This window comes from Anarrhichthys ocellatus, unplaced genomic scaffold (genome assembly GCF_004355925.1).
Source record: "Anarrhichthys ocellatus isolate YVR2014 unplaced genomic scaffold, GSC_Weel_1.0 scaffold32, whole genome shotgun sequence".
NCBI lineage: Eukaryota > Metazoa > Chordata > Actinopteri > Perciformes > Anarhichadidae > Anarrhichthys > Anarrhichthys ocellatus.
In genome coordinates this window covers 4,373,536-4,400,161 of record NW_022280062.1, presented here as the reverse complement: position 1 = coordinate 4,400,161, position 26,626 = coordinate 4,373,536, and the positions used below count along the sequence as shown (strand labels likewise).

The window sequence follows — 26,626 nt, the reverse complement described above, 5'->3', positions numbered from 1 at the left end:
GAAATCTCTTTTCAGGTAGACCCATACAATTTGTTTTCCTGACGAGTTCCGAAGGCAGAAGGGGATTTTGGGAGGATGAAGTGGGAAAAGCTGCAGCTGTGGCACCGAGCCAGGGTTATTAAGTCACTGCTTTCAGGGAACTGATAACAGAGCTGAAAGAAAGGAATGGTGCAGCGGAGCGAAACGGTAGAAAACAAACAGGAGCCAGACATTTCTTTCCTTATCAGCCGTGGGAGCCAGCTGCTAAGGCAAGGCGAGCCGTTTCAGCCGTCAACAAACTCAAAAACAAACCGTTGTATCAAAAGAGAAGCAACAGAAACCGGCAGTTTGGGAAATGTGAGAGTAAACGCTGGGTGTTAAAGGACAATTAGCCATGCAGAGCGTTTGGTTACACTGTTAGACTGGTTTGGCTGCTGCTGAAGAAAAGGCGATGGGGTAGGCTGAGGGTGGTGGTGGAGATATGGAGGGAGGAAGCCAAAACAGAGCTGTTGCTTTTAGTTTTCATACAGTACCACTGCTAAGGACGTAGTAGAGGATTCAGAAACTGTAATCTGAGACACGCTGGACTTTGACGGCTCTGTTTGGATCTCTTCTAAGGTGAAGAACTCTTCTTTCTGCTGCAGGGCGTCAGACGTTTTTGTCTCTTTTACTTCCTTTGTCGACACACTGATGACCTCGGAAGCCTCGGTCTTCACGGCCTCAGATATCCAGGATGCCATGGCCTTTTTAGGCGAGTCAGTACCTTTAGTCTGAGTCATGTCATCAGTTTTTATCTCTATCTTCGGACTCTGCATCTTGACCACAGTGGTTTTGGCTTCTATAACATCAGAAGTGTCTTCTTTGATAGATTCTTTCTCTTTAGAGGCAGACAGCGTTTCGTTCTCCTCAGCCTCGGCCTCTCCAGGGACAACAGGCTCCTCTTCGTCAACTGCAGCACTCGTCTCTTTGCCCTCTGTGTCTGCTTTATCGTCAGCCTCCTTCAAGATAATGAGCGTCCCTTTCTTGTCACTGATGGCCTGGACCACTTCCTGTCTGACGGCTCCGGGGCTGACCTTCATCTCGGCCCTCTCCGACACCTCGTCCACCTCCCTGAGGGTCCCGTCCACGAAGACGTCGTCGTCCATAGTGGTTGACAGACTAATCCCGTGTGGCCCAGAGGAGGAGACCAAATCTGTTGCGATACTATCCACCACATATTTCACCAGATATCCTGCCGCCTGGAGGAGACACTTGGCTTATTGGAATGGATCGTTCAGGTTAATAGACAAAGGGCATCACAAAGCCAAGACTAGGACAATAAGCTCAGGAGACTATTGATATAGAGAGGACACAGAAAGACCGAGCTCCATAAAGACTTGGACAAAAATGCACTGTTTAGATCTAGTTTTGAACCTAGTTTCTCTGCACATATATGGTAGTATTATCTTTATTTTATGTGGGACACACTGTCCTTATTGTTTTATCTGTTTTCTGTAATATTACTTTTTGTATTGTTGTCACCCCTCTGACCAAATGAATTTCCTCTTTTGGATAATAAAGTTACATTTGATTTGATTCTTATTGGATATCAATTTTTAAAAGGCTTAATTCATATTCACAAGTTATGTTAGTGCCTTTCAAGCTTCAATTAAAATTTCAGAGTGATAGAAAAAGGGCAGATAAGGGAAATAAAGTGGAGAAACTGTACATGTGAAGTCGTATGAGTACAACTGTGCCGGTGTCCAGATTCGTCTGGAGCTACATGGAAACAAAGGGCACAACACAACACCACACTTACAAAATACAGGTGAGAAACAAAGAGGAAGCAACTTACCTCAGTGGCTTTAGGTTCTACCTCCTCTTTTGTCTCTTCTCCTGCCGGCTGCTCGTCTTTAGCCTAAAGAAGGAAACAAACAAACAAATAAATACAAAAGGTCACAGCTTGAGACAAACAAGAAAGGACATGATCCAGATCCCAAAGCGGTTCCAGTGAATCTGCTTCTTTTCATTTCAGTCAGTCATATTGATTAGTCAGCGATTAGTCCTCAGAGACTGTAATTAGAGCCGCTCATGTGTCCTGCGTGAGTCCATCAGATTATGTAACGCAGCACAAGAAAAAGGATAAAACTGCTGCTAACTCCAGCAAGTAATGTCACTGAGCACAACAATCGTATTAGGGATTAATGACGGCACCATCTATTACATAGACAAACTAACATGTTTATTATCAGCTGCTGTTTAGATATAGCAGAGACATAAGGTGATAGTGGCAAAGAATATAATATGAATATGCACTAGAGCTAGTTATATAAATGTGCTGCAACAGACCATTTATGATTATTGAAATGACTGCACTATGACGTATTACGCAAACACTCTTCAGATTGACGTCTTTGTTTATCTCCCTGGTGATGTCATGCTGCACACACACATCATTCAGTCTGCTGAGGACTGCAGCTTACATCCTGCAGCTCCAGCGGCTCTATCATTGGCGCTTCGTCCGCTCTGGGTGAGCGCGCAGGGGACGACGAGAGCCTCTTCTCCCATTCCGTCAGGCCTGGCGTGCTCTCGCCCGTCTCCAGGAAGGAGCGCTTCAGCTCGCTGATGTTGGTCTGGTGTTTGACCATCTCTTCTGGAGGCGAGGTGTCCTACAGTAGCCGGTCAACCATGTGATACAAGGAGGTGAGGCCAGGAGCAGCGCGGAGGGAACTACGGCCATGCTTTATGAACGCAACGGTAGCTTGCAAATCCAATGAATTACCAAAAAAACATAAACGCCTTAAATGCAGTTCTGAAAAAAATCTGGAATCAACCAACGCAGACTTAAATTAACTGCATTGTAAGCTTCATTGTGTTCACTGCAGGCTACCTGTGCAACAGCTCGCACAAACAGCAACACAATGGCAAAATGTCCACTCACATGGCAGCTGTAACTAAGAGAGTAGCAGCTTGTTCTTAAATGCTAAAAGGAGCATTTAGGACATAATTCAAGGAATATAAATATTCATGCATAGATTCACAGATTTAGTTTTACAGGTTTAGTTAAGCACAACACTCCCAAATCTCATTAGAAGTTAACACCGCCACAAAAACTGACTAATAAGTTTCTTTATCTCTCACAAAAATGTAGTTGGATGCTCACAGCAAGAACTCGGGTAGATAAAAATGCTGTATTTCACACTCGAACTCCAGAAAACACAATGTAACACTGGCAGAGTTACTGGTACGCTAGACGTATTTGTTATCAGTTAGGATTCTTCATACAAAAAGCACCTGCATGCATATTTCAATCATTCAATGCATTGTTTTCTTACCAACCTCTAGCATCAGATTACTGTGCCTGATAAAAACGTTTTCCCCTTTTACTCGTCTTATGAAACTATACTGTAAAGACAAAAGAGGGGAGATGTATTGTAGTTAAAGGTGCCATGTTTAATTTAGACTCTTGTTAGGAGATATTGGGAGCTTTGTCTTCTGCTATATAGCTGTAAATGATAACCTGATGGCATAAGTCAACTCACTGTAAAAGCCATGGATTAGAAAGAAAAAAACCTTCAAAACTGTGAAATCAGACTCTTGGTTGCAGCAACAGGAAAGGAAACAGGACTCCACCATTTACAAACAATAGCACTTGAAAATGAGCTGGAATGATGTGTTTAGAAGCAGCGACAGCTTTGCAGCAGCAGTCTGTGAAGTGAATGGTCAGTCTGCTGTGTGGTCTGATAGTGAGCATATAAACAGAAGCGGCGGCAGGCAAGCCAAGGTGGAGAGACGGCACAAAGAGACAAAGCGGCTCAGTGCATCTGGCGGCGGTGGTGTGATGCACTGAGCGGGGCCATGAAGCGAGCCCAGTGTACCTGAGTCCGCATCTCAGAGTCGTCGTCTGCGTCCGACTGACAGCAAGTAAAGAGGGGAGGACAGAGAGTGTGAGACAAGGAGGAAAGGGCTCATTAAGACAAGAAGAAACGCACCGGGGTGAATCAGGTGAAGGGAAAGAGAAAGTGAGCTAAACGGAGCGGCAAGCGCAGAGATACGAGAGGGTAAAGATGGTGGTTGAATTTAAAAAAAGTAAAGAATATTGTGACAGAAATTGAGCTTTCGCTAAACCCCTCCCCCAAACAGCATTTGTCCAATCACAGCCTCAGCAACCATAACTCGGCATGGCGGGCCTGTCAAGCTTCAATGTTCTCTACAGGTGGAAGTGGTGTGCACAGAAGTGTAAGGAATGGATTAAACAACGTGTTTCTTTGCTGTAGCATATGCTGCAACCGCTAGCATGTGCAGCTAATTAGCTTACTACCTGCAGTCGAGTTGTTGCCGATTGTTTTCCTGGGACATGCAGCTTCAGGCTCAGTCTTTTAGAATGACTTCACTATTATTAACTGCATATTCCGAAGACCGCTTTAATGAGATTCTCACAAGAAAATTGAAGCTTGAACTGTGTAGGGGGCGAGGTTAAGCTATAGAGAGCCAAAGTGAAAGGGCCGTCATGGCGTTTGCCCTCTATTGTAAGGTAGTCAGTGGAAAAGACATAATGATATACAGAGAAAGTGTGTCGACAATACATTAAAATAGAAGGAAAAAGAAGAACTAAATGGGCATAACAAGATGGAACGCATGCGTTGCATGCGGACCTTGTACACAAATTCTACAAATTCTTTCTATGATTCAGCATTACTTTATTTCCCTTTTTCATGCCTTCAATATGACGTCTTTCCTTGATGTACAAACCTCTGTGGCGGTCATCTCTCCATCAAAGGCAAAGTCAGTTTGTTCGCTGTCGGTCTGCTTTCGCAAACAGACAAAAAACGTTCCGAGTGGCAAGCAAGAAAACAACAAGAACCCAACTATTAAAACCCCTGGAAAATGCATTCATCGTCAGAGATTCTTCAAAACCACAAATGGAACAAATGGAAATGCACTGGTTGTTTCTGTAAGCTACACATTATCAGACAACACTGCAGATAGGGTTGGGAAAAGAACAACAGAAGTAAAAAAGCAAATGAAAAAGTAAGCAAGCAAAACAGACTCAGAGGAAGTTGAAACCTTCGGTCAGTCACTTTGACATTTAGGTGTAACATCAAATATGCTCTGGATTTGGGGCATGCCTGAATCCTGATATATATATATATATATTCAAAAGGGTGTTACTGGGGGGGGACATCTTCGCACTCTGCTTTTAGCCCTTTTCAGCCGTTCAAATTTAGATCAATCATTCTTAGTGCTGCTTTGCTTGACTCAGATAGCAATGCAGAGAGACTGAGTGCGTCGTGTTTCCGTGCAGCAGTTGTTGATTTTGTAGCGGTCACTTTCTACACTGTGATACCATGAATGTGGATGAGAACACTGAGATGGGTTAGGCACAAGGCTATGCTTTAGAATATGATATTTCGTGATATTTGAATTAGTGACTAAATGAAGATAGGGGAGTTCTTCAAATCATCATTATCAATAATCAACAGGCACAGTCAAATATTGAAATATTTCCACAATGAACTGTTTCACACTGTGCAACTGCATGAGTTATTTTTTGGTGATTTGTTAGTGATGTTAATGTCTCAAGAAGAAGACAAAATTCAGGCTGACGCAAGTAAAAAGTCCCCAATATTTGTGTCTAACCTGCTCGTTAAGGTGAAATTAAATGCAAGCCAATCAAATATGAAAATGGCGGGACTTGCATGTTCATCTCTGTGTGATGCTGATGAGGATGTAGTCTACAGGGTGAGAGTGTGACAGGGCAGAGATGAGGTTCTGAAAGTAGGAGAACTGACAGACACTGGGACAGACACAGTCTCCAGGTCGGCTCTGAACTGGTGAAACAGCAGAGCGAGATACAGGACAGGACAATAGGGGGTTAACTGTTGATAATGAACTACCACTCTAAGCCAGAGGCGGGTACTGGAACACACAGACGTTCGCACACACACCTCCTCTTCCTCTGAACTGTCATGGTCATGGTAGCCCTGGGCTATGGAAGCGGTCAGGGAGGCTGCCTTGGGCTCCAGGTAGCAGAGGCACATCGCCAGGGGGAAAGAGAGGGTGAGGGCGTAAGGGACGGAGAAGGAGGTGGAGAGCAGGAAGAAGAAGATGAAGAGGAAGCAGGGGATGAGTGACGGTGACTTAATAGGCAGGAAGTTCTGCGCGCACATAGGGAGGAAGCGCATCTCTGACATGTCGGGAAAGGAGATGTAGCCGTCCTCATCCAGCAAGGAGGACAGGTCGGGCAGGTGCAGGGAGAAGGAGAAGAGCGTGCCGCCGCGGCTCTTGCCCTGCTCCAGCCTCTGCTTGCGGGCCGAGAGCAGCAGCACCTGCTCGTCCAGCAGGGCGGCCTTGCGGTCGGCGTGGGCTTGCCGGCGGCGGCACCCAGCAGAGCTCTTGGCTGGACTGACCGACGAGGCCCGCTTACGCGTGTTCTCCCTGCGCCTCCGCCGCACTTTAGGTGACGAAACAGGAGATGAGGGGAGAGAGAGCTCAGAGCGGAGGGGGTCGGTTGTGTACACATGGGAGGAGCACTGATGGAGGGAAATGTCAACGAAGAGAGTGTGTAAATGGAGATGTGCGAAGGGGAAAGGGGCGAATACGCATGAGCAGACACACACACACACGAGTATAGTGTGGGGTCAAAAGAAGGACAAGAAAAGAAAAGCTAATTAGTAAAGCGCACACAAGATGAGAAGAAGCACTTAGGCCTTGTCTGCTGCAGTGGGTTAAGCTGAAAGCAACTGGGACATTTTCATCAGCCTTTAAAAAGTATTTTAACAAAGAAAACAAAACTAAAATCTCAAAAAAAGGGACATAAAAAGATAAAAACGCAGCAGCTTCTAAGAAACATCTGTTTCTTTGACAAGCTGATGGCATATGTGTATACATTCACTCATCATCACTCACTTTGAACCAAATACAAAGACAACTAAAGCCTCTCCAAAGTTCCTTTGTCCAAAATGAACGCAGCTCTGACTGAACCGAACCGGGTCGAAAGCAGTTTACCTTCGCGTCATGTCTGAGCGGTGTTGTGGTGGTCGGTTCCTGCGTCTCAGCAGCATCCATGCCAGCGTCCTCCTGCTCCGCCTTCTCTTCCTCGGCCTTCTTCTCCGTCGTTACCGTGGTGATGATGTCTCCCTTGGTGATGATTTTGGCCGCCCCATCATCGGCGCTGTCCTTCATCAGAGTCTCGTGGTTCTCCGTCATTGGTGCTGGAGGACAGGAGGACAAAAGCTGGACGTGACGGACTGGAACCAGTGACGTTTCATGGACACCTACGGTCTGTTTTTTAATGTCTGGGAGAAGTGTGAGCAGCGGAATAAAGCGTTGGATTTTCTCCTGCACATTGTGGCTTCATCACGGCAGAAGTGTCCCTGACATCTTATCTTTACAGGCTTTAAGGTGCAAAGCACATTTATATTTATATCCATCTCGAAAATAAGGAACATCTAAAATGAAAAATGTGTGCAGGTGACACAAAGTAGCTTCTAAATACGCCCGTAATCAAAATGAACTGGATAAATGAACATCTTTAAATGACATTTCCACTTGGGTGGCACTTTACTCGGCCATTCATCAAAACCCTCAACTGCTCCTCACCTCCATCTAAGCTGAGCGACATGTTGTAGCGTTTGCTGGAGGAGCGCTCGAAGAGCGGAGCAGGTCTGATGATCATGGAGCTGGCCCTGCGGGTCTGGGCCTGCGTTCTGCCGCTGTAGCGGAACTTGGAGCCGAGGCTCAGGAACTTCTTGGGTTGAGCCTCGGGGGATATGAGCCTGTCACGAGTTACAAACACTAACATTAATCAAAACGGAAATAACACAGATTACGCTATACACTGAAAAACATTACAACTCCTACTCATTTGAATAGTCTCCAGAGGGCCCTCGGGCTTGGCTCGCTACTCAAAAGAACCGAAGAGACTCATTTTTGCTTAAAGCGGCACAAAGCAACTTCACATGTTGTCCAAATGGCAACAGTTACCAACACTCTGCGCACTGCTTCTGTTTCACTACAAAGAAATCATCCCAGATGATTATCAGTCAACGTATGTTTACAGGAGTGGCATGACTGTGACAAATTAACAACAAAGGATGCAAAAAAAAACAACAAAGTAGCTTGTGTTCAGAGTCCAACTCTGGAAAAAATACCGTCTTTTTGCCGTTAAGGGAAATGTTTTTGAATGATTAATTACTGCCAGCGACCACGTACCTGATACCAGAACAGGACAACATAATGACATCTCAGTTAGGGAAATATGAGAGTAGTTTTTCTATTAATAAGCTACCTGCAGCAGCTCCAAAAGCTCTTTGCTACCACAGTCAAAGCTCCTCTGTTTCTTACCTGAAGAAGGTGTGGTGCTCCACACAGACCTTCCACAGCCTTTTGGCAGCGCGATGATTTGGAAGCTTGAAACCAATCGTGCTTTCAAACTGCTCAAACTGCAACAGGGACAAAACACCGTGGTGAGATTCACTACATACTACACTAATGCATGTTTCTATGTTAAACGCTAACATGATACTAGTGGTTCACATCTGCAGAAAAGTAACTGCTTATATAAATAATGACCCAGTGTCCCGTTATTTTTGCCACAGATGTCAAAATCTCCCTGTTTCATATCCAAATCCCATATATCCTTCATTAAAACAGCTCTGCAGCGCCCACATAGCAAAGCCAATACAGTTTATATAAAATATGCAGCATCACAGTATTTCCTTTATAAAACATCAGTCAAGTGTGTTTATGTTGGGCAGCAATTTCGAGGTTTGGTGCACCTCTGAAATGCTGCTGAAATAGAGGCCAATTGTGGTTTGCCTGTGTTGCACAAAGGGTTATCTCAAACACAGAATCAGAGGTGGATCAGATTATCCTCCAGCTCTGGTCATCCATATGATATCTGTAACAAGTTATTTTCAATGCTTGTTTTTGTTCTCACCTCGCCGGGCCGGATCTTGATGTAAAAGTTGTTCCTCTTGTAGGAGATCTTTAGGATTTTGGGCCAAGCGAACCGGTTGATTCGCAACCTGTCTCTGTAGATGAGCAGGCCACTTGAACAAACTCCCAACATGATCTCCACTCCCTCAGAGTCCTGAAACACCAAGAATAGGCGGAGAAAAGAAAACAGCAAAAAAATATATATAAGTTACTTCAATGAAACTCCTTCACAATGTGTCACTTTGGTAACAAAGGATCCCTGGCAATCTCATAGAAGAAGCCACTGACCACAACATTGTTCTTCCTTTTGTGCTCTACACAACTTAAGCTTCCATTAACTCTACAGGATAAACGGGAGCCAGTGCACAGCAGGGTAAAGTAGAATTGAACAGAGCCAAGTTTGTGATAAAAACAGGGTAAAGCAGGCAGGTGGAGAGTGGAATCAGGCATATGGTGCTCTTATCTTCTCTAAGCAGGCTGTGGTTACATTATATAAAGACTAATAAATGGGCATTGAATGGCTTAAGCGACAGCGAAGATTTGGGAAATGGTGAATGAAGCACAAAATGATGCTCTTCACTGCACAAAGCACGAGGCGAGCAGGTGAAACCAATGATGTCGTTTTCGGAGAGGGAAGCGTCGGTCCAAAGCAGGAACAATTGGTCTCAGTGGGATGTTGAAATGACAACTTTGTATGTTACCATGCACGAGTAGAAACCACACACACACACACGCACACGCACACGCACACGCACGCACACACACGCGCGCGCAGGTAAGCACATGAGATGCAGCCTCTTACCTCTCCCTCAGTTGGAGCCAAGCATTCATAGAGACTCCCTACCAACTTTGCATTTAATGAGAGAGGAGAGAAGACAAAATAGGGATGCTGGTCTGATACGTACATATTTGTTCTCGTGTATCAAAACTGACTCACATATCAAACAGTTAGCATTGATGTCGACTCGGTTTGATCAAGGCCGCTTCCTCATCTCTGTCATCTCCTCTATTCTGATCTAAATCTGTGAGGGCAATATCCTCTCCATCGCTCACATCTACACCCATTCTGAATTTCAAAGCGCTTTTGAGAACTGATTCATATCAAGACTGATGACTGCAATGTTCTTTTACGATGACAGCGGTGCTGCAGTTGTAATCCAGCTCTCTCTTTGCTGCCTGTGTTCTAATGATGCGTTCGATCCCATCTGGCCGGCGGATTAGAAATGGCAAAAAAATCATTCCAAGTCAAGCTGGGCTCCAGACCCCCCCCCCACCCCCACCCCCCACCCTTCAGCCCCCCCAAATCCACATAATAATCAGTCAATCAGCGAAACAGAGGCATGTCAAACGGAGGCGTTACTGTGGCAGCCGGCATGTTTTTGAAGCAGCGGTGTTGTGGAGGCAAGCGTCACTTTTGACTGCGTGAGTGGAATGTGCTAGTCTCATCTAGCATAAAAAGAAACATTTACGTTTTAACATATCACTCGCACACTTCTTAAAAGACAAAGTTCGAAGTGGGGTTGTATGAGGATCTTTTATTACTTAAAAATAGTTGGCAGTAAGAACGTCCCCAGTTTGGAGAAACAGACAGGAGTACCAACACAGAAGCAAAGCCATGTACTGCAGGGGACGGGGGGGGGGGGGGGTCTGATAGCCTGATGGGGAACTGAAAGGAAAGCTAAAAACTTATTTATGCTCTCTTCAAGGCCACAACCCCCATTGTCAAGTTTCACTTCCAGTTACCGATCAAAAATATTATAAATATAGCAACCTAAATTTTTTTAGGTTGCAATGATACGTTTTGCTGCTGTCCCCGTCCTCAGCAGAACATTGCTTCGCTTCCGTACTTTCTCCAAACTGTGGGTGTTCTGACTGTCATTCACTGGAGGTGATACACAGAGTATAGATAAGTAACTCAAACATCCCCACTGAAAATAATCTGAATTATCCCTTTAATGCATCTTGGAAACAACCAACATTACTGGAGTCACGAGTGACATTCTAGTGTACAACTTAAAGGAATAGTTCAACATTTCGGGAAATAAACATATTCACCTCCTTGCAGAGAGTGCGATTGAAAGAAGGATCTCATGTCTGTACGGTAATCATGAAGCTACAGCCAGCAGCTGGGTAGCTTAGCACAAAGACTAGAAACAAGGGGAAACAGCTAGCCTGGCGGTGTCCAAAGGTAATAAAAACGTTAATTAGTGAGCTTTAGATGTGCTGGTAGTTGGGTTTTGTCCGCTTTGTACAGAGCCAGGATGGATGTTTTCCCCTTTTTCTAGTATTTGTGCAAAGCTAAGTTAACAGACTTACTCGACTGTAGCTTCCTATTTAAAGTACAGACATCGATCTTCAAACTCTCAGCAAGAAAGTGAACAAGTGTAATTTCCCAAATGTTGAACTATTCCTTTAAGGATAATAGAAAGAAATGTCATTGCATACAAATTATATTTATATTTAAAAAAAAAAAAAAAAACACTTAAATCAGTTCCCTTGCCAACTTGTGAAAGGAATTAACAACTTCAGTGAACAAATGTATTATTTTCCAATATGATATGAACAATGTAGAATAACAGTTTGCAGTGACTTGTTACCTTAGCATGGTGGAGGTCCACGCCGTACATGGACAGCTTCTTGGCATTTTCCAGGAAGTGTATCTCTGCTTCGGCTGGTGTCATGCCCCTGATAGAACACAACAGAACAGGTCAAACAAGGGAAAGCACAGCAAAGAGATGTGATGCTCTCTGACCAATGTGAACATGCAACACTTAAAGAGATAAGAGACCAATACCATCTAAAACAGGGATAATTCAGTTTTACTACATGAAAGCTTTTGGGAAATGGTCGTTTTTATGGATGCCATTAACTGAAGAGCAACAGAGTAGCATGAGTGCATCCATTTTTAGCATAGATGGGTCTTTAGAGAGACCTTAAATCTATGCTCTGTCATTGCCTTGCACCATCCAGTAAGCTACACAGGACTGCATCAAATTATTGTCAGACAAAGGACAGCCAGCGATATCCATTTACAGGAAAACATGAATCTAATGCGGAGACACGCTGCCTTTCAGAACAGAGTATTATTCCAGGCTGTAATCACTCAGGTGCTCTGTGTGGCTTTTGGGTTCTGAGATTCTAAAAACCTATTTATCGATTTTGTCTCAGATTTTTGGATATTGTCCAATGGTTGCTGCAGTGTCTACATCTTCTGCAGCCAACAAAATGTAGTTTTACGGTTAATGAGGCGATGCGTTTGTTGTTTACGTGACTCACGGGGAGGGCAAATTTGAAGTCGCATCTACTGCTTTTGGCTTCAAAGGTCGAAATCGAAAGGTCATTTCGATCAATTTTCAATCTAAATCGTGACATAGTAGTAGAGTGTTTAACTATTCTTTTACCAAGATTATTTAATAGTAAAAGAGAAATTGTGAAATCTGGGGCTTTAACTTAAAAGCTGTATAACTAGTACATTTTTTATATACTGTATATTGTGGCAAACCAGGGGGGAAAAGCCAAGCAGATCCAGAATAGGGGGCGGAGTTCAGGGTCAGGTTCAGTTCAGGTGCTGCAGCCACTAGGCACATGGCATTGGTCACACCTGCATCAGGTAATCAGCACAGGCATATGTTCACCCAGCTTCTAAGCGGCAGACAGGCTGGGCTGAGGACCTCCTGTACCACTGGAGACAAGCGGCACCGAGGAACTGCCTTGCCTTGGGAGAAGTACTGTTGATATGCTCATTTGAATTGCCTTCTATTATTACCTTTCTCACATCAGTAACCTTTACACATTTTGAATTCTGTCTAATATCCACTCTTTTCACAGAAGCAGCACAGTGTACTGAAGAGTACATTCTTGATCAAAAGTTATGGCGAGTAGCATAAAAGAAAGAGTTTAGGAAACCATGCCGAGACTAACTTGTAGGTCTTGTGGAGTTCCATGACCTTCTCCTCTAGCTCTTTGGTTTGGTTGGGTGCGACGCGCAGTTCGCTGATGTAGTCGCTGCCTAATTCCTCGGGGTCGTAGTCTCCCAGTTCAGACTGCACTGCGTAGGAGCCCAGCACCGTGTGGGTGGCAAAGGAGCAGGGCAGACGGCCTGAAACCACGTCGTCTCTCAGCTGCAGACACAGGTAGTACCTGAGGGAGGAACAGGACACAAACAGAACAGTCAACTTATTTAGTTTGTTATAAAATGTAACATCGGGATTTTCTTTGTAAACCTTCTGGGTTTAAAAAAAAAAAAAAAAAAGATATATGTGTTTACCTGCATACTCATCAATTGTAGATTAGCCGCTAACTCACCTTGTGATATCCTCAGTCAGCTGGGAGGGGTCTGGAGGGTAAAACTTGACGTTGAAAGCAAAGTTCCAGGGTCCGGCTGAGGAGTAGAAAGAACATTGAATTATTGAAGCAGCATTTTACAATTGCATACACCTTGTTGGGCTGTTAAAGACTTAACACTCGAGTGGCTTTATTAGACTACTAGACTTACTCCTGATCTGCTTCTTTAGCTCCTTGGAAGGGTCCAGCCAATTCTGCAACAGACAGACGCATTTGTCGTCAGAAGTTTGTGAGCAAATTAATAAAAAAACGTAACAAAATGTTTCTTTTAAATGACTTCCTCAAGTGCACTTTTACAGATGGACTTTTAAAAAGTTTACACGTTATTCAACGTCCTTTAGCATATTTGGATCTTCTATAACATTACTTTAATAATAAGTTCATAAAAACTGATAATTAGCACATTATACATTTTCCTTTACCGTCTGGTTCTCTACATCTCTGCATGTGATGCCAAAGTAGTCCTTCTCCAGGAGATTGAGGTGGTCACATATTTTGTCAAAGAGCACTTGGCCCCTGGCTCGTTTCTGTGAGAAAGAAATAAACTCATTCAACAAGAAGTACACCGAAAGTCATCGCATCTTTTACACCTTTTATGAAGAAGAGAGTATCATTTAAAAAGGATTGTACTGCCAGAATCAGCGTGTTATATTGCATGAGAAGAGTTTTCCTAATGTTACGGCCGTTCATATTTGTGAACCTTCACCATTATCAATGATGAAGACAAAACGCATAATAAACCACATGACATCAAAACAAACCTAACTTATCTAATGATGTCATTGGAGATAATTGAACTTTTTTTCTTTCAGAAAACCGCAATATGAAATCAAAGCTTTCAATTATTTAAACAGCATGATGATGCAGCACATTACACTGCTGCATCACAGAGCCTCTCCTGCAGGAGTTAACCCTCAAAGGTATTGCAGCAACGCTTGACTAACTGGGCCACTATGGATCAACTCCTCCTATAAAAAGCATGGTAGTATAAATACACCTTTCAAATTCATGAACATCAGCAATGTGAACACTTAAAACCGATCAATTGCACGTCTCTCGCGGAGTGCCGGATGTCAATGGCTGGAGCGCTGTCGACTCCCCCGCTGGAGGCGGTGGGAGTCGCATAAGATATTTTAAGGTCCGAGTTTCCACAACACAGACGTCTCCTTCCTGCACAAAGCTAAAGCCAGCTCCTCACATCTGGATTTATTGAAAACCACTGCCACAGCTTATGCAAACAGCAGGAGTCATAACACACCTTCTGTCAAATGTAGCCCATGACATGAAGGTACAGATGGAAATAAACACGCATATCTTGCTGGAATGTAGAAGTAATCCACAACACACATGGTACATTTATACCACCATCCACCCACACGGTTTCATCACTTGACGCGTACACTGGTCCTCTTTTAGGATGAGAACTCGGTAGTGTCTCTGCGTTATTTTGAACAGAGCCATAAAGCCGCTGAAGGCAGAGAGTCAATCCCACCAGAAGATCTCTGAGGGAATTAGCAGAGTCGTGACAGACTATTGCTGGCCTGCTGCGACGGTGGATTCAGAACACAACCCTTGGCTTTACTGGCAGAACCTCCACCCACCCACCCACCCACACACACACACACACACACACACACACCCACCCACACACACACACACACACACACACACAAATCACAAAAAGGTTGCGATCTGCAAGCCCCTGTTTCGTCAAACAGTGGTCTAACAGGCCGACCGTGGAGTGCAGCAGATCTGATCTGGCTTCTGTTCCGTCTTCCCGAGGGTTGTTAAAGAGAATGAGATCAGAAGGAAATTGGATCTCGAATAAGAAAAGAAACATCAATCTTGATCAAATTTAAAGAGGAAACAAAAGAAGTGGCTGCAGTGAGTTTGGAGATTCACAAGGATTATATGAACTAGCATCACCAAACCATGAATTAAAAGTAGGGCTGAAACTAATGATTTTCATTATCCACTTAACTGTCGACTAATTTGAAATTAAGTAACAAAGATATTCAGTTTACAATCACAAAAGAAATCCTCACATTGGAGAAAATGCAACCAGAAGATGTGTGGCTTTTTGCTTAAATTACTCTAGCAATTAAATGATTATCAAAATAGCTGCAGATTCATAGTAGTTTATCTATCGACTAATTAATCCGCAAATTGTTGCAGCCCTACATTTAGCATGCATTGTCATGTGCTTCAGAGGTACGATAGAGATGTGCATCTAAGCTAGAGTGATTTTCAAAAATATGTGTTATTGTTATAAATCGCAGGCAGTGAGATGTGGGTTTTTATCCACCTCCACTGAGACAGAACACCCTCTGAAGTGAGGTAGGGGAGGTTCAGCAGCTCTGTGTCACAGAAAATGATAGGAAAGGATTCGTGCAGACGTGGAGTTGAGCTGGGAAAACTACAAGGTCAGAGGGATAGAAGTGTCAAATCTCCACATTCTGGACCAGTTTCAAATAGGATTGGGAGGAGGAGGACTGCCTGGCAATTATCTGAGAATCCTCTGACCTCAATTGTATCACAGTGTCGTACACCATAAGCTGACCTATGTCTGCTGTGTTTCACAGTCAGCTGTTGGGACTCTTTCATGCAACTGATTTGTTCTTTGTTTCTTCAGTAAAAGCACTCCGACTCATCATGAATGTGCCTTACTGGTTACGATGAGTACTCATCTGCTAAGTAAGCAACTCATTAGCCATTAGCTTGATTGTTTACTGTTCTCTAGTGTGACCATTTTTTGAAATGGTTCCTGTGATTGTGAGTATTGTCCAACTACCAACATCATCTAAGTGTGACTCGTGCCTACAGCATGACCACTGCATCCTCTAGCAGCTTGATTTTGTATTATTGCTCTTTCCTAAAAAGGCGCCTGCATCCGTCACGACCATATGGAAAAAGCAGACTTGGGCTGTACTGAATGTCATTTCTTACACTTGCATTTCTATTGAGGTTTTGCAAATGGAGCTTATTTCATCGTCATATTTTATGAACTGAATAATCTGACTTCTAGATGTAAAGTAAGTTTTATTAACGGATCATAATTTAGAGAATAGAGAAGACTATTAAATCAGATTTGGTTGCTGTCTGTTGTTAAATATCATTAAAGGGCCGATCAACCAGTTTTACCTTGTTGAGTTGGGGGAACCATGGGATCCAGAGTTTTTTGAGTTTGACCCTCATTTGGGACCAAAAGCTTTTGCTGCATTAATCTTTCCTACAAGTCCCCGACCTTTATGGAAATAAACAACATTGATTGCGTTCCCCTTTAAAATACCTGCATCCTGAAAGCAGGTTTCAATCCAGTGATGTCAGTTTATCTACTTTCATTTTACATTTAGATAAAGGATAACGACTTAAAGCATATTGTCTGCAAGTGCGCATGAAAATATAAATTTGTCGAATCTCAACATGCAGCTATTTCAGCGCTGCAGAAACCCTTTCTGCCACTGTCTCAAGGGCAGGAAGTCCAGACTGACCCCGGTTTCCAGATCCCTGTCCTTAAAGACTCCCTCCTTGGCCACAGTGGGACATTAAAGTAATCATGTTAACACACAGACTCAATGACACCGATTCCCTCCAACAAATGCTCTCATTTCACAGTCTGAACCCCTTTACCACCAACACAAGAACAGCCAGCTAATCCCTCTATCCAAACCCCTGGTGGGGAGGAATCTGCTCAAAAGGAGATTTGAGGAGGAGCGTCTGGTTCTCCCTGTTCAGCCTGCACACATTCTGAGAATGTACAAAGTTGAAAGACTTTGAGAAAAGGCTCAACTTTCCATTGTGAAGGACATAAATATGTAAAAGTGAAATGTCAAATAAGTTCACTATTCAGATTTATTCCTGAATTGATAATTCTCGAAGAGAAAGAACGATTGTTCGAAGGCAGAAAGACGCTACTGTGACACTCACATTTATAACAAAAATACATTTCTTTGAAGGCCTCCTCTTGTACGAGTTACTTCTGAACACTGGATACTTAAATCTATAGACAATCAGTAATTGTTCCACTCAAGTAGCCTTACAAAGCAATGTGAGACAAGACACGTATCTGTGCAGGCTTTATCCTGGTAACCACGTTCTAGTGATAGAACTATCTTGGCCAATTCAATTTAAAACATTTAACTTTTGGTATCCCTTTTGCTGCAATGGCCAGGGCAGAACATAATGAATCCATTCAACACCTCACCCTCCTCTCACGTCGTGACCCATAATGATTAACAACCAACTCGTGCTGTATGTCTTCTCTCCGCAAAATAAATCCCATTTCCATATTTATTTTTTCCACATGATGATAAAAGCCACGCGGCTGGTGTGGCCGTGTTTCAAGCTCCACGTTTACAACACAAAGACACGTGTTTTCCAGCCGATTGTTGGCTCTCCTCTCCTCAGAGGGTTTATTTCTGGATGAGCTTTGAAGTAAGAACTAAACATTTAAGAACCGTTGTGTGAATTGCTTTTTCTCTTTCAAGACTACATAGAGAAGCTTAGGGAGGGAAGACAAATTCCACAAAGCAAATTTGACACAATGCAAATGTGTAGTGAAATCCATTAAATCCTTCTTAGAAGGGCTGTTAAACCAGCAGTTAAGGGTGCAGCGTCAGCTCCCTATGACAATGTCTTTGTGGATCACGCTTCTGTTTTGACATATTAATGCAGTAATCAAAGTTGCCATCATTTTAATGTTTTGTGAAATCCAGGCTTAAATGGTGCCACGTATTGTGCGTTTACCGAAATGATTATAACTTTTCTATGAACCCCGTTCCACCCTTTTTGTCAGGAAAAGTGCTGACGGCCTATTAAATAACTGAATATACCTTCAGACTCCAGCTCAAAATTAGAAAAGTGAAAACTGAATGTAGTTGCAAACTTAAACTCTGTTTTATCCTGAAATTAAAGAAGTGAATTATGCGTCGGCTAGATGCCCTGTATGCATTACATCGGTTACATTCCTCCCTACCTTACTACCCTCTAACAAAAAGTCTCCCGCTTCCTCTCACCTCTACATTGAGTGTGAAGTCGGAGCCATCCAGCATGGTGACTTTACACTCCATGATCTTCGTCTTCTTCACTCCTTTCAAAGGAGACCTGGAGAGACGACTGGTGGATGACCTGTGTGATACCTGGTCCCCCTCCTGCTGCTCCTGAGAGGAAGAAAACAACAACTTTTGTTTAACAGTAATTAGTTGAATGATGAATCACAGTTTTCTCTGTTTTTGTTAAACGTAGTGAAGCAGCGAGACGTTTCTACATTAATTTCATTGTATGAATGGCATTCTGATTTTAGGTTTAAAGTATTCACAGATCAGAAATGAAAAAGACCTTCTGTTCACTATTTCCTTACCCAACTGCCCTCAACGTCAGTTCCTTAATGTAGTCGTCTTTGACAAAACCAGCAGTCCTGTCACATGTTCAAAACCTTAATTTGGAGACTGGGACCCTGTGTAAATGTAATCGGGTCCCACTGAGGAGAGCTAGAGGTGCACTGCCATTTTGTCTTAAATAGAGAAAATCCAATTTTCCACTTGGCTGAAAACAAAGCCCTCGCTGACTGACTTCATGGTGGAAAAGAGGCCTCTGGCTTTGAGGCATTTTTCATTCATACTTGCACACAGAGTGGATTTAATGCCCCCGTTTCATTCATGTATTGAAAAATTCTTATCTTGTTATACAGGCTGAATCCATCACATTGTATCTATCTAATGCAGCTCAAGTAGACCCCTTTAGAAGTAGTGCTGAACAACAGAAGGACATTGCAGTCACCTTCAGAGAACATAAGGATTAAAGTCTAATTTTAGATTTGATTTCGTTCGAATTTCCAAGAATTACCAAATGTATTCAAAACCTTTAGGGATTATTCGTGAACGATACAGTATGAATGAAGTGGCCTCCGTCTACAGTTCTACTACTGAGATTTTACACATACTGTATGTGCACCGTGCTGGACCAGAGAGATATCTCAGCCTGAGCATGTGTCTCACAGGAAACACAGACATTGTTGTGTCAGGCTGCTGTGATATTTCTCAGCCCAGTTCCTGCCAATTCACACAGCTCTGACATTGTCGGAGCTGTGTGAATTGGCAGATAGGTAACACCTTAAGGGACGCAAGGAAGTAAATTATACATTTAAAAAAAATAGTTTTTGGCCATGCTAGTGGCCATGCTAGTTTTGATACTGACTGAAACATCTGAACTGCTGCTGCAGGATTACCATGATTATCGTGTGTGTGTGTGTGGCCGTGATAATCGTCGGTTACTGCTCGACGTGAACCAACATGCAGCACACGAGTGTAAACATGATCAGCACAGAAGTGGCTATATTTCAGACCGACTGGCCGGTCACTGGTCATGGCCGATCAAGCTGAAAATCGGTTGATTGACTGGTGCATCGCGAATGATATTTATACAAACAGATAAATGAATCAGATGATTAGCTCAGTATACACAGCAAGGCTAAATCGGATGTTCACAATGTTGTATAATCTCAAGGGTGTGCATCATCATGTCGGTCATGCGCTAGCTTTCTAATGTGTACATTCATATTTTTTTCATTAAAATTGTGCTAAGATTATGTTTTGCGACATTGCCAGGACATGATGAATCCATCCCTCACCTCACCCTGCATCTGCTGCTCTCTCATTACCGTCCATTATGAATTGCGCATCGACTCATGCTCTATTTCTTCTCCTCAAACATTTCCATACTTTGTTTTTTCCACATCATGATAAAAGCCGCAGTGCTCGGTCAGCGGGGCCGTGAGCCTGAGCGTGCTCAGATTGCATTAACACGCAGCACGTCACAAGAAAGGCAAAACATCTCAAAAGCAGCACTGACTTTTTACTGCCGGTCCACATCTGGCTGTGGTGACTTTCGACTCCTTAACATCGGCTGATTGTAAATGACGGAAATCTATAAGTTTAAACTCAATACAGTGTTTATCTTCATCAGAACTCTCAGATAAGAACACCAGCTACAAGCTTAAGGAATAAGCAGGAATCTGCTTCCAGTCTGAAACAGCCCCACTGCAGTTTAGAAGCACTGGAAATTCAATTTGTAGAGTGATTAGATAATAGATTGTTTGGGCCGAGCACTTTAGATTTTAGAGAACATCAGTGGGGCTGCAGAGGGCTTCACTCTTCTTCATAACAGATCACCAAATGCTGCCCCACCCATTTTTCCCACTCCTGGTTTACAAGCTATTTTATTTGGGAACCTTCAGCAGCTACACTGCGGCGATCGCATGGTTTTAAATTGGTGTACATATCCATCAGCCATCAGTGACTGGGAGGACGACATATGAAAATGGCATAACATCACATTTTTAATTACTTTAGTGCCTCTTGGACCTACGAAAGTACAGAAGCATATCAGTTCCCCTGCCAGTCGGACTCGGCTTACAAAAGCAATGCGTTTGTAATCACTCACAGCCAGGAGGGTAGAAAAGGCCCATCCAGAGAGTGGAAATCTTTACGCATTAATTCATCGAGAGAGCGAATTAAACCAACCTGCCATTTCTGCTCGCTATCGCCAAAATGGCGGTTCTTGATTTCATTTACTATTTTTGAATACCCCACGGTTAAAGATGCAGTGTGGACCCGAGTCTACTCAACATATCGACAATAAGTCATCTTTGCAGTTCAAAGCAAGAGTTCATTTCATTGACCTGAACTAGAGATCTGGAACCATGAACTGCTATAAGCCTTGAGCTTTTCTTCAGTAGGTCTGTTTACTCAGTGAATCAGTCAAATCCGCTGACTGGGAACAATTACATTTTCCAATACGTCTTTCACATCATCTCCAGAATGAAAGCATCGAGCACTGACTGAAAGACGGATGCATCTGTTGCATGGCTATAAGCGCCACTGAGAACACTGAGGTCATGGTGTCAGTTTTTATTTTGTTCATTTACATTTTTCACACAAAGACACAATTCATTCAGGAGTGGGACGAATGGCTCGGATGTCAAGCTAATCTAAAAGGGATACGTACGGTGTTTACACCACAATAAAAACACCTTCAAATAAATGACTTAAGTGTTAGTAGAATATCGAAAAAGTATGTTTGAAGCTGAATGATTTTTCGCTGACTGTGAATTACGAAGAGGCTGACCTGTTCCTTCCTGGCCGGGGTGCTGTGTCCGGCGGCGGCGGCGGGGAGCTGCTCCGGTTGGTTCTGAGGCGAGGTGGGTTCGGCTGCTGCTTTAGCCTTCGCCTTCTCCGTCTCCTTGTTCTCCTGCGGCTGTTTGGCCTCCGAGTCTGCTCCTGATTCAGTTGTCATGGTGAATCACGCTGGAGTGTGGAGGGTGGGGGGGGGGGGTAAAGGGGACAGCTAGATGAGTCAGCTGACTAGTTATGAATTTATCTACCGTCAGCTGCTCTCTGATGCAAATGTAGACATGTGGATATTGTTTCACAGCAGACTAAAAAAAAATGATGGTAAAGTGGTTTTGGTGCACTCAAGTCTCGTTTTTAAGAATCTCAACAGCTGATGATGGAAAGTGCTTAGACTGCTGGTGCCCCGACATCCACAGTTTCTACAATATACTCAGCGTTTCCCTCGAGGGCGACTGCTTTTCTTTTGGGGGGGAGGGGGTAGTTGTTGTTTTGACTTGAGGGGGCATTCATTTTCCTATTCAGGGACTCATTTTGGTAGCGAGACTGCAGAGTGTTTGAATGCCATCTCACTGTCCACAGTCCGCCCTCGGTGAAACACGGAGATACAAAAGAGAGAGAGGAGAGAAACTAGAGGCAATAAATTACATAAAAAGATAAATCAAATACTTATTATTTAGTATTCTTTCTTTCTTGTATGTATCACACATAACTGGCTCAAAACACTCTCACGTGGACTGCAACTCAGGATTATTGTCATTATCGTTTTTCTCTATTAACTGTAGATATTCAGTTTACAACAAATAAAACGGAATAAAACAGAAAAAAGCAGCGCGCTGGAGAATATTCAGCCTTTTGCTTTAAAAACATGACCTGAACCATCAGCAAATTCTTGTTCTGTTGATGGACTAACATTATATACGTAATGTTTCGGCTCCAAAACAATCAGTTAAGCAGAAAAAATAAAAAATAAATCCTGAATGAAAATAATATGCCCACCGTGGACTTGCAATACACTGGCGGCAACCCTGCAAACAACCCTCCAAAGTACATGTAGTGCACCAGCAGTACATGTCTCTCAGAGCACGACCTTCCCTCTGTCAATAGCAGCAAACCAGCGACAGATGCCGCCCCCAGGGCCCAAAAACCGTGTAACGAGAGGAAACATCTAATAGCCGGTTTTGCCAAACGAAGAGGACAGATGGGACAGATTGCACCAGGGGCTCCCTGTGCTAACCGTACCCACAGACTTCGACATTGGGTTGTGGGGGTTAGGAGGGCGTGTTTTCGGGACAGCACACTGGGGCCTCTGCTGCAGGGAGTCTGGGGTTTGTAGTACGGATGCCTGTCATTCTGCTGTCGGCCAGCTCTATTTATAGGGCCGTCTTTACTCCGGGAGGATTCGGGGGAGGATCTCTGACTTCCAGCCGGGGGACAGCGGCCACTGGATCAACAACAGCAACACTGTGGTGCTGAGGTGATCCCCAAAACAACGGCCATGTTTTATGAAAAACTACAACAACTACAATTGGAAACTATGGATGTAAAAACAAAGCAACAAAAACAAAAAAAGAGTATCACAGGTATTGATTATTTTTGAAACAGCTCAAGCAGGAATTCGCTTTAGGGGGCCAAAATACTTTACAATTTGTAATAAGAAACCCGTCTCAGTTCTTGAAAGCTTTTTCGAGGACTAAATTTGGCCCACATGCCTAACGCCACGTGTCCTGCTGTGAACAGGACTGGCTGGCACATAGCTGGATTTATTAACAGCTGGAGTCCCTGCTCTCATCATGCCTCCATGTTGTTTTGTTCATCTTACACTCTGACAGATACAATGCTTTAAAATACTTTAAGCTAAACTGAAAGGAGTGTTTTGTTGTCTCGTTTAAAGCGCCATAGGTGTGATTAATAGCGTGTAAACTAGGGAGAACAACATCTTGATTCAATATCATTTGGTATTACTGCTTATTGTAATGCAGAATGATACACTTCTTAAGTAGGAAATTGTGATTTTGAAAGCCAAAGGGTAATTCATATTTGCAAATAAGCAGTGGGTTTGAATTCCTATGGAATCACTTAAAATGGGGATACAATACAAAGCCAAATAAAGATTTAACAAGTAACACAAAACACTTCAGCAGAGAGTTGTTGGTGTTCAAATGGAGCAGAATGATCTGGACTTGGACACGTTACTTCTGCACACGCTATCATCAGGAACATCAAGGGTCACTGAACGCAACATGCTGATCAAACTCTTACTCGGGTTTAAACTTCAAGAACTTCAGGTGCCATAAAAAGGCCGTAAAGATGGCCGAATGTTGATTACAGGCCTGAGAAGCGGAAAACGTACATGAAGCGAAGAAGTCACAAGATCCAAATTCCAACCCTGGCTTTTTTAAAAAGACCATATTTTCCAAATGAGGCTAACTAATGCTAAAACCACCTCTAAGGCAAATTCAACTGGAGTCCTTTTGAGAAGCGCTCTGCTACTTTCTTGTGTCACGTGTGGCAGAGTTGAGGAGCGGCTCAGTAATCAGCGACGGCTGCACAGCTAACCGTTGCTTCTCTCTCAAGCCCCATATGAAACGGGAACTATAGTAGGAGGGAAGGAAAGGAACATCTTAGCACCATAGAAATGGAGGAAGAATACGTTCAGTCACTGGTGACAGGCACTCTTCACGGGGCCGCACAACAGCCCTCACAAAGTAGCCTTGTGTGTGTGGCCCTCACCATGGACTGGCACATACATAACGCATTCAGAAAGCTGTGTTCACAACTCATTTAGTGTCCTGGATCACTGCTGGTATACAGGAGCGGCTGATTATTGCACCAATGTAGAGATTCAGCTTGAAGCAAAAGTCTTTCAAATCTAATCATCTGTCAGACTTTCGAACACATTAAACGCGTGCGTTGCCGCTCGATTGCTGAATAATGTTGAGTTACAGAGATTCAAACATTTCAGGTTATTAAAGCTTTTACATTTGCTGTCAGAAACAGCTGCTGTTTTACAGCAAAGATCCTCAGGCGCACAGGAAGCAGGGATGGATTCAAGACAGTATTGAATCTACTTATCATATCCGAATCATTTCAAATCTACCTTTCAACATTCGCAAGTAACTGCAGGCTTAAATAAACAAAACTCAAAGATGTCCAACTACCTTTTGTTGGCTGAGAAGGCAGAAACAGCCTAATTAATGTTCACAACCTCTACCTACAACCCAAGAATGAGAAGCTGCTACCCATCAGAACAGCGCAATTAAAGGTTAATCAGGGGTCTATCAATATGTAGCTACATTATATAATAGATCACTGACACTAAATACTGTGGTGCTGCCCCATGCATGCACACTTCCATTTTAAAAGGTCCATTTGTGATTGTAATGCGTACTGTTGGAAAGTGACACACACACACACACACACACACACACGAGGAACTGCCATCTGTGCTGAGTGCCATTAGCCAGAGTAAACCACAGCTGGGCCCATCCCTGTCACCCCTGCCCCCCCACACCCATAACCCCTTGAGGAGCTTATGGAGGCTACATGCAGGGGAATAGTTGGCGTCTTTTGACACGTCCAGGCCCATCCTGAGTGGGCCTGCAGTTTATGATGAGACCCTTCTACATGGCTGCAGGGCTGACAGCTGCCACACACAACAGCTCCTGTAACAGGATACCATGTAGCTGGTCTGGCCACTCAAGTGAGAGTTACCTCTGCTGAGGGGCCACAGATCCCCGAAGTGTCCTGACTTCAAAACAACAAACACATTTATTGATTTGTCTTCTCGTGAAAGTGACTTCAATTCCAGGCAAACCGTGTTCGTTTCCTACGTTTGTTGTCATTTCACATTTACATTAGATTTCAGGCATTCAGTGAATACGTTTAACTGCAGTGACTTACATTGCATGCACCATTAGCTCTGCATGCACAGTGTGTGTAGGGCTGTCCCCTCTCAGTTTATTAGTCAACTAATCTGTTGTTGGTCTTAGTCGACCAAAATCTTTTTAGTCAATTAGAATGACTTCATTCCAAGAAACTAGTGAGCACATCTCTGTAAACACAAGATTTAAAGTGGAGCTTTTGCTGATTCTTCAGAGAAAAACTCAGGTTTTACAGATCTGTCCATTAAATCAACGAACCGATTAGTCGACAAAATTGTACGAGCATTAGTCAATTTAACAATTTCTTTGGATTAGGCCAGGCCTAATAGAGTGCCACCATAAATGTAAACTACTGGTGAGTAGGTAAACTGTCACAATAACCAAAATTACTTTTGAAAGGGACTTATATGATGAATAAAATACTATTTTTTAGCATTATTTTCATGTCCCCAGCTTCTCCAAAGTGAGAATTTATCCTTTCCCTGTCTTACGATCTCGTAAATCTCGTCTGTGTTTTGGATGGTGTCTGGTTTTTGAACATCATTTTAGGCTTATGTAAACTTTGCTGAACATTCTTTGTTGTGCAAAATATCTACTTGATTAGTTAGGAAAATAATAACCAAATGAATCAATGCTGAGAGCAATCAGTAGTTGCAGCCCTAGAATAACGTTAGACTGAAATGAACCGAGCTAAAGTTGAACTTGTCAGTCCACTAAACTGGTGTAATAAGCAACACCAGGAACTAATTGCTTGCCTGACTCTCTATAGACTATTGCTGTTCCTCACTGAAACAACAACCTGCAATGTAAGGACAGACATTTTGACAAAGTTGATTTAGGCATACGACATGCATACAACATGTTTCTCAATAACATCTCACGGCTTAGCAAAGTGTCGTCCTGCCTTTAACAATTCAAGAAACATCAACAGATCCGTGCTCTACCTCAGTACGTTCAGCCAGACTATTCTCCGGCTCTGGTGCAGCATAAATTAAGTATAGAGACAGGTCTGGCAACTAATATTTAATTTATAGAGCCAACAAACAGGCCAGCCAATAACAGAGCCCTCTATTAGAAAAAACTTCCTACGAAGCTACAATGGTACAAAATGGTAGAATGAGTGACATGGTAGAATGAGCAAAACATCTAAAGTGAAGACATTGGTTTTTATTTTTCTTATCTTATTATTTTAGTGTTGGGATGAAGACATATTTTGCATCAACACTCAGTTGCCAGTTTATTAGGTACAGTGGAATAAAACAATAAATCCTACCTTCATGAATGTTACAGTGTTCAGTTTTTGTTGAAGCAGTCTAAAGCAGTCTATCAGGCTGCATTCGTTTTAGATAGCTGCACGCAATAAACTGGCAACTG

At 43.1% G+C, this 26,626-nt stretch overlaps 1 protein-coding gene across 12 annotated transcripts in view; it reads right to left on the bottom strand.

Moving 5' to 3' along the window:
- epb41l3b (erythrocyte membrane protein band 4.1-like 3b) overlaps window positions 1–26,626 on the bottom strand; it is a 44,695-nt gene that overhangs the window by 7,538 nt on the left and 10,531 nt on the right. Inside the window, exons 2-20 of one of the 12 annotated variants that reach the window (XM_031864935.1) lie at window positions 21,367–21,518; window positions 18,258–18,401; window positions 13,665–13,769; window positions 13,394–13,436; window positions 13,204–13,279; window positions 12,820–13,038; window positions 11,496–11,583; window positions 9,701–9,745; window positions 8,900–9,052; window positions 8,305–8,402; window positions 7,561–7,736; window positions 6,967–7,172; window positions 5,907–6,491; window positions 4,711–4,767; window positions 3,837–3,872; window positions 3,298–3,363; window positions 2,442–2,627; window positions 1,814–1,876; window positions 513–1,217 (exon numbers count right to left, since the gene is read on the bottom strand). In XM_031864935.1, coding sequence (XP_031720795.1) covers window positions 513–1,217; window positions 1,814–1,876; window positions 2,442–2,627; window positions 3,298–3,363; window positions 3,837–3,872; window positions 4,711–4,767; window positions 5,907–6,491; window positions 6,967–7,172; window positions 7,561–7,736; window positions 8,305–8,402; window positions 8,900–9,052; window positions 9,701–9,745; window positions 11,496–11,583; window positions 12,820–13,038; window positions 13,204–13,279; window positions 13,394–13,436; window positions 13,665–13,769; window positions 18,258–18,311 — 2,961 coding nt within the window. In that variant the 5' untranslated portion in view covers window positions 18,312–18,401; window positions 21,367–21,518. Of the gene's footprint in view, window positions 1–512; window positions 1,218–1,813; window positions 1,877–2,441; window positions 2,628–3,297; window positions 3,364–3,836; window positions 3,873–4,710; window positions 4,768–5,906; window positions 6,492–6,966; window positions 7,173–7,560; window positions 7,737–8,304; window positions 8,403–8,899; window positions 9,053–9,700; window positions 9,746–11,495; window positions 11,584–12,819; window positions 13,039–13,203; window positions 13,280–13,393; window positions 13,437–13,664; window positions 13,770–18,257; window positions 18,402–21,366; window positions 21,546–26,626 lie in introns of all 12 variants that reach the window. The other 11 variants (XM_031864931.1, XM_031864932.1, XM_031864934.1 and 8 more) reach the window with 11 other exon arrangements.